The sequence below is a fragment of the Thunnus albacares genome, chromosome 14 (genome assembly GCF_914725855.1).
Source record: "Thunnus albacares chromosome 14, fThuAlb1.1, whole genome shotgun sequence".
Lineage (NCBI taxonomy): Eukaryota > Metazoa > Chordata > Actinopteri > Scombriformes > Scombridae > Thunnus > Thunnus albacares.
Genome location: NC_058119.1, coordinates 3055006 through 3063412, shown reverse-complemented (window position 1 = coordinate 3063412; position 8407 = coordinate 3055006). Strand labels below are relative to the sequence as shown.

Here is an 8407-nt window from a genome sequence, read left to right as displayed (position 1 = left end):
CTTCTGTGCAAAAATGTATTTAAAAGTTGATGTGAAGCTAATATGAAACTTCAGCGTCCAAATGAGTCAAATCAAGTAGATATCTTTCAATTTTCAGTCTTTTTAGTGCCAAAGTCCCTCTTTTTGTTACTATACTTTCACCACAGCTCAACAGGGAAACACTGTCTGAGGAAACACAAAGAGGGAATTTGATGCTAAAGAGACTGTAAATGTGACAGATATCCACTTGATATGACTAACTCAGACTGCTGAAGCCTCATATAAGCTTCATGTCAACTAAATGCATTTTTACTCAGACTGACTGTGTGGACACACTGTAGATTATGACCCCTGTCTTTAACATTGACAGCATATTTGAAAGGGATCTTTCAATAGTCAGTATGAAGAGTAGGAATGATTACAGCGAGGAAAACCTCTTTCACTGTTCAGATGAACACCTGCTTGAAAAATTGTGAACCTATCTTTTAAAAGCAGATAAAGAAAACATAGCATAATAGGAATGTATTTTTGCCAAAGTGGTATTTATATGAGAAGTGTTTCAGGTCAACTGGCCACAACTTCATATTCTCTGCTGATTGGCCAGAGAGCCTGCTGTCAGACTAAGCTTCATACTGACAGCTGGTGATGACTTTCTATGTTTACCACAGACTGTATATAAAGAGGTGTTTACATTGGAGAGAAGTGGGTCTCCTCTTCATTTCACTCACTAATTCAGTAGATTTGGACCACACATTACTCAGTTTAGTCTGCAGGTTTGTCGTCTGGGAACAAGGAAATCATCCATTCAAAATATTATCAATATACAGTACTTTCAAATGACTCCATAACTTCTTCCCTACTGAAAGATCTGCTCCCATAAAATGTTTGACTCTTTGTTCCTGCTGAGATCCCCCACCTGTTATCTCCTCTCTCTGTGTCAGAGCCATCTGCTGTTGACTCTCTTCATGTCAGTCTCACCTGACAGTATGAAAGCTTTTTAGCAGATTACACTCTGACTTATATGACAACTTTGCTGCTACATAAGCTTCTTACTCAGACATGAAAGCATCACACCAGACAACCACAGCAGATTTTTCTGCTTTCAGCTGCATTAACATCTTACAATAACAAAGTTTCACTGTAATTACTCTTCTATCCCAAGCATTCGAGTCACTGAAAGTTGATTTTGTGTATGACTGAAATGGAAACTAATGGCTGCCTGGAATGTAGAAGCATACATTTACAATTCTCAAAAACCAGTACACTGTGAAACATTTACCAGTAATAACTGATAAAAAATAAATGTTTTAACAATTGATTTCCTATTATTTGATTTCCTCGCTCTGGCCAAATGTTGTCTTAGAATGTTGATTAGCATATTAATCAGAAACAAAGGTTTCAATGGCCTTCTAAAATACTGAGACATAATGAAGTTGTGATGTCTCGATAACAGTCACTCTTATGTATACACAACCATGGCTGAGAACAGTGGTCACACACTCAGAATCCCATAAACCATTGCAGGTTGGTCAGTTGTTTATTGGTTCAATATGCTTTAAAAAAAAACACACACACATCATTTTGGCATTAAAATTATTATGATATTTAAACTGTCACATTACAAGTTAGGACAAAGCTGTTTTGAGTTCAACTTTGTTTCTTTTCCTAAGAAGCTGTGTATGAACTGCTTTTTAGCTTTCTAAATTTGTAGTTTCTAAATTTGTAGCACTTTAAAACACTAGCATCACCAGTAAGAAAAGTGTCATGCATTAATGTCAAGTCATAGACTGTAAAGAAGCACAGAGGTCTTTGATTTATTTTTTAAAGGCTGGATTTGGATTTACCACCTCCTACCACCAAAACATCACTGTGCCCCATTTCACACTACTGTATATAATGTGCTGATTAGCCAGTGTGAGAAGGTGTGTGGTGGCATTTTGAAAGATAATTTGTTCATCTAATTTCCATCCATTGCAAAAATTCAATGCCAATACACAGAGCTGTATGTCCTATGTGACTCATGATGTTTTTTTTTTTTTACAATTAATCAAAATTGATGCAGCAGAACAAGGGATATCGTCTTTTTTATTCCATGCATTCTCCTTCCTTGGCAAAACTGACGCCTACAATACCCACAACGCAACTTGAACCACTGACAGTTTGGCCTCCAGCAGAGATGAAGAGTGGGCTACAGTGGTCTGATACCTCACTTCTTTCTAACTCCACAACCCCAGATTCTGACTCAAGTCACATCACTTGAGGCAGTTCATCAGATTTCACACAGCTCCCCCTGGAGACACAAAGGCTTTATACCATTTTTTCACACATTCAGTAGTAATCCCCAACACACTTTGATGTGTAGTTCCTCTTTAATAAAGTGTTTAGTTGTCTAATCTAACCCTCCTGATGTCTTCATATTCTGTACATTCTCCTTGCCCTACAAAAAAAAAATCATTTTAGCATAAACAACCTTTCACTTAACAACTTGGAGAATAAGTGTTTTCCTTCTGCACAATGCAGAAAGATTATTATTTATTCAGTGTAGGCTACCCCTCTAGTTTTCACCACAAAACACATTTTTTGCTGTCATTGATGTGTAATGTTTATACTATTGTGATAACTTTGGAAACACAGTAATAACTTTCTTGAACTCTTATTTTACGAAGCATCTGTCTATTTCTCTCATTAACATGTTTTCCCGCATGAGCATTACAGATGTATTTCTCCCATTAGCAGCATGTTGTGTTTGTTTCACAGTCCCTCTTTGGGGTCAGAATTGGCTTCATCTTGCTCACCCTGTCCACAGTCTCAGGTAGATTCAGTTCCCTCATCACTTTTCACATGTGCTGCTCATGGCTTTAGCAAAAGGAGAAACGTTGGTACTTGTGTCCACTGTAAGAGATGGTTTTATTTTGTTTCTAATTTTATGTGAGTCAGGTGTGGGGTAGGGTTGATTCTGCACAAAATCAGTTTTGTTTTTTAAAGCATCACCACACATGGTGTCTCTTTCTTACTCATTCTCATTTGTGTTCTTTATAGCTGTTACAAATGATTTATTAATACTCCATTTAATCTGTAAAGATTTTTTAAATGTCTCAAAGAGACTCAAAGACATTCTTGACATGTAAAAGGACAATTATTCATGTTTTGAAGTTGAACCAACCAGGAATGGTCATGAACTTGCTGCTGTTACTTGTAGCTGCTGTTAAACTCATGAATGAGTTAACTTTGACCCTTCAGAAAACAAAAGGGGTTAACCATACTGTAGTTGCCAAATGCAGGTATTGTAGAAATAAATAATTTAAAAAATGTTTGCAATGAGCTCTTAAAAAACATCATCATTGAACATAATCCAGAGTTCTGCAGAATCGTCCATCATTAACATCCTTAACATTCACTTCCTGTTTGACTTTCCCTTTATTTTGCAACTCCACATAGAAATATCTACATATTCTCCCACATCTACTGGATCTTCCCTTCTCTGTTCATTCCAATGTGTTTGTTCCAAAGTAATACAAAGAACTTGTAGCAGTAGTCTTTTGCTTGACACATGTGCCCAGGCTGGATTTTAAAGCTGGGTGTTGTAAAGTAACTGGCCGGGATCAACCACTAAACTCAACTCATCCTACACTGTTGTAAAGTTTAAAAATGTTTCTTCTCAGTTTGTCAAGTGCTGATTTTATCGTGCATCCTGGATCAAAACCTAAACCCAGGTTATGTCTTACTTAGAGAGCAGTAATCTACTCTGATCTCCAGGATGGAGGTTAGGTTCCATGTTATCCAAAGTGGGTGTTTGTCCGTTATCCATTGAGCTCCTCTCCATGATTTTTGAGACCTCTTCAGAGATCACGTTACGTCCTTCCCTGCAGCTACCAGGTGTCCACATGCAGCTCTGTGCATTATAAAGTCTAGAGAGGACATGATAACTCCAGGTCACTGAAGGGGGACCTCAGACAGCCCAGCACCTCCCCCAGAGAGAAGAGCTTCCTGGTCCCAGCCATCAGGGGCTTTCTGGATCTCCGGGACTGGCCCTCATCACCGTGACCAAGTCAGCTGTTCTGGAGGTGAAGAGGAGGGATATTAAGTCATCTGCTTCTGAATTTTTGGCATTTTTACTAACTACAGTTATTACATTGTGTTGTCAGTTACTAATTAAAACATAATGAAATCAGGACAGCAATGAAAGATGTGAAGATGTCCTGTAATGTACACAATATGATCTTTATAGATATTATTTGCCTTTTTTATTGCTCTGAATACTTATGTACGTTTCCTACATCTTTTCTGGGTAACTGTAACATCTGTTCAGAGGCTCCACATGATAAATAACATGTTTGCTAACTCTTGCACACTTACAGCACTGTTTATGAATGTGCACTGCCCCAGATTTTGATAAAATCAGAGTGAGTAACTGTTGCAGTGATTCTCCTTAAATGTTTCCAAAATTTGGCAAATCTTGCAAAGCCATAGCGCATTTAAGGACTTTTCCTTTTATTCATTTTCTACTGGTTGCCATAGTACAACTATCAGCTGAATTGTTATTTATCTTCAGGGTTTGTTTGACACTGACTTCTGAGGGGTCATGAGATGATTAATGGGAGAGGAAAGAAGAAAAAACAAAGTTCTGATACACAAATCTGTTTTCAGTTCTTTTGACTTTTTCTCTAATCTTTGATTTTTGGTGAAATATTGGATCATTTGAACATTTATTGAAATGAAACTATGTGAGAAGTTTAGAGTCACTATTTCACTATTTGGTGGAGCTGTTAACAACTCATAAACATCTGAAATGTGACCCTGACTACACACTGCTTTTTGTATGACATCAAAAGCCAAAAAGATTGGAAACCACTGGTTTCATCTTCAATAATCTGTTGTATTTTAAAAGCTTGTTATGTTATCCATTGTGTTAAATCTTCATCTGGAGTAGAAAGTACAATATTTACCTCTGAAATATAATGAAGTGGAAGTATAAAGTAGCATAAAATGAAAATACTCATAAAGCACAAGTAATGCAGCTTTAAACACAGGTCTGTAGAATCGCATTCATTTGAATGGGGACTCCAGATGCAGAAGGCTTCAGCAAAAAAAAACAAACCAAAAATAAAAAAAAAAAATTCAGGGTCATCCACAAAAATGTTAAACCTGGCTCAACAGATGCTGCATTTGCCAATTAAATGCATGAACACCGTATTTCTACTGTTACCCCAGTGCTCGATGCGACTAAAGATTAAATGATTGTCGCTGTGATAACTTTCCAGAGTTGTAAACTCCTGTCTCATAGTATTATGTGCAGTGTTATGGTGTCTGATAAGCCTTCAAACATCTGGATCTGTTACTCAAAATTGGACCACCGGGCTTGTATTTCATTTCTCATCAGCACCTGAAACAACTCCACCCAGATTAATGCAGCCCCTTGTGTTGCTTTAATACAGGGCTATTGATCTCTGTCTGTCCTCCAAGGGGCCTCATAGAGGGTCCCAGTATCTTTCTCCTTACTGATAAACTTGGAGGGGACCTATTATGCTTTTCCTTATTTTCAGTCATATATACAGTACTGTGCAAAAGTTTTAGGCAATACCATCAGGGAGGTGTCTGATCGGTCCAAAATTTATTCATGAAATGACAATGACCCCAAGCATACAGCTAGAGTCATAAAGAACTATTTTCAGCAACAAGAGGAATGATGAGTCCTGCAACAGATGGTATGGTTTGGCCCCCACAGAGCCCTGATCTTAACATCATGGAGTCAATCTGGAATTACATGAAGGAGCACCTGAGATGGCCTAAATAATAAATCCACAGAAGAACATTCTTTCTCCAGGATGGTTACAACAACCTACCTGCAAGTTACCATGAAAAACTGTGTTAAAGTGTACTGAGGAGAACTGCTGCTGTTTTAAAGGCAAAGCTGCTCACAGCAAATATTGATTTCATTTAGGTTTCTGCTAGGGATGCATGATATTGGATTTTTTGCCAATACCCGATATGCCAATATTTCCAACTCATTGTGGCCGATTGCCAATGCCGATACCGATATATGCACATATTTTTTCCCAGCTGGCAGCTGCATGCAAGCATAGATTGTACTAAGTATGATCAAGAAAGACAATTTATGAAGGAAGAACTTAGGAAGATTGGGATTCAGGAACTCAGCGTTAATGTTAATATCAATGGCACCCATTCAGTCCTATAGGAATTGCTCAACTGGTACATACACCAAAAAAAGTTTCTAGCTCCCAGGTTTGCTTCCGTGTTGTGCAGCCCACTGAATATGTGCAATAGTGTTTCCCCTGCTGGCCCTGCCCATGGGTTCCCGCTTGGCCCATAGACTTTACATTGTGATGACGTCACAGATTTTTAAATTGCTTTTCTCAGCTTGAGGAAAGTTTTACAAATATAAAACCTCCATGAATCAAAAGTTCATAATAGGACGAGTCACAATTGACTTTGTTTGTAGTTCCAAGTGTCCTGTCAACAGTTTTACAGACGTCTCTTTTACAATTGTGGTCTATGGGGAAAATGCTTTTTGGGCCGCAGGGTTTTTTTTCGCTGCAATACCACAAGTGGCCACTGGGAAAAATTGGCTGCAAGGCTGAGCAGCGGAGCCCTATCCAGCTCTCATTATACATCCATGGGCTGTGCCTCAGCAGCTTCCGGAATGCTGGCCAATCAGAACACAGTGAGGTCATTGGGAGGGGGGCCTTAAAGAGACAAAGAGACAGGAGCTAAGACTGCCTGTTAAGAGACAGAGGCTAAACTGAGGGGCTGCATAAAGGGTCAGTATTCGATAATAAACAAGTTTTTTTTATCTGTGAATCATGCAAAGCTACTTTAGTTGAATCTCAGAATAAAAATGTAGAGCTGGAAATTAGCATAATTGGTCCCCTTTAAACATGTTTGAAGTGATTGCTTCAACCTCCATAGATTTCCTTTCACCATCTGCAATTGCCAGATTAATATTGTCTCAAGATGAATATAGTAATATAGTAACATTAAATAAAAATCTACAGCCACATCTTCCATTACCTTCCCTCTGTGTGTGATGCCGTTCTGTACAAGCTCTCCAGAGATGCCTGACTTCTCCTGAGAGTCTGTGCTGCACCGTGAGGAAAGTGCCTGCCGCTGACCGTCATTCTGGTTTTCCCAGCGTGCAAAACCTTTATTTTTAGAGGTCTTCCTGTGAGTCCGGTATTTCATTTTGGGGAATGTGTGGGAGCCACCGTCCGTGGTCCCCCAGCTGTGTTCGGGCCACAGGGGCTCAGTCTGGGTGGCCTGGCTGGTGGTGGCCCTCTGCAGGCGCACAGAGATTCTCTGGGCTGAGCCAGTCATCAGGGTGATGGACTGAGTGTCCAGAGCCGGACCTGCTGGTGTGACAGCTGGGAACTCAAACACCTCATCCTCGTCTGAAGGAAGAAGTGCAGAAAATATGATGATATGTAAAATAACTACAAAAGCTACATTTTTTTGTCAGTGTGTATATGTCTGACCTTTACAGACGGGCAGTGCGGGGCTGCTGGGCAGTGAGCTGTGAGTCAGTCTGGCAGGGGAGACACTGCCCAGAGAGCTGGAGCGGAGCAGCTTCCGACAGGCCAGAACCAGCAGTTCCCGACATTGTTTATGACAGTTAACACCGCAGTCTGTGAAGTAAATAGCTTAAATTCAGGGTGAAGGTGTTCAAGTGTCAAGACAAGCAGACCTAATGTTGGTTCTTTGTCTTGATATTCAAGACAGGGATCATGTATAAGAATCCGTGGAGTCACTGCATTTGTCCTGAAAGATTTCATATGGGGTCACTTCACCAAAATGAATGTGCACAGTATGTAACAAAATATGTAACAATAGGAGAATGCATTTGGCTTGTGTACAAGAGTAAGTTCTCAGGTTTCCTGGTGATTTTTTAGAATTCATTGATATTGTTCTGTACAACAACCAAAATCAATGCAGCAGAGCTAGAGATATTGTCAGTTTTATTCCATTGTTAAAACATGGTGCCCCAGGAAGTGTTACCCAAAATGCAACACAACTGAACAGATTTGGGTGTGTTATGATTGCAGCGGTTAATGTAGGTATAGGTAGTTTCAAGGGAGAATTTGTATGTTGTTTTTAATGTTTGCTGTTGATTTCAATACAAAATAGTCTTGTAGCCAGCATCAAGAGGTCAGAGGAGTAACTGCAGCTTTTTTGCCTGACAATGGAGGGTTGTCTGACAAAACAGTTGAACCTGGCTCAACAGATGCTGCATTGGCCAATTAAATGTGTGAACGGTCACCAGAGAAACAGACTGTCTTAAGCTCACTGGCCCTTCTAAAGCTATTCAAAATGGTTTGTGCCATTTTCTTGTTGACTAGCACTAACACAGACAAAAGAATCCAGTGAAACTGTACCTTTGCACTTGTAGCCCTGTTTGATGATTCCCCAGAGCTGC

General features: G+C 39.5%; 1 protein-coding gene across 3 annotated transcripts in view; it reads right to left on the bottom strand.

The window, feature by feature from the left end:
* Positions 1-291: 291 nt before the first annotated feature.
* The window catches only part of rasgrp3 (RAS guanyl releasing protein 3 (calcium and DAG-regulated)), a 56713-nt gene continuing 48597 nt past the window's right edge, over positions 292-8407 (bottom strand). For all 3 annotated transcript variants that reach the window (XM_044372814.1, XM_044372812.1, XM_044372813.1), the window contains exons 14-17: positions 8367-8403; positions 7470-7619; positions 7009-7385; positions 292-4037 (exon numbers count right to left, since the gene is read on the bottom strand). In XM_044372814.1, the coding sequence (XP_044228749.1) occupies positions 4029-4037; positions 7009-7385; positions 7470-7619; positions 8367-8403 (573 nt within the window). In that variant the 3' untranslated portion in view covers positions 292-4028. The remainder of the gene's footprint in view (positions 4038-7008; positions 7386-7469; positions 7620-8366; positions 8404-8407) is intronic.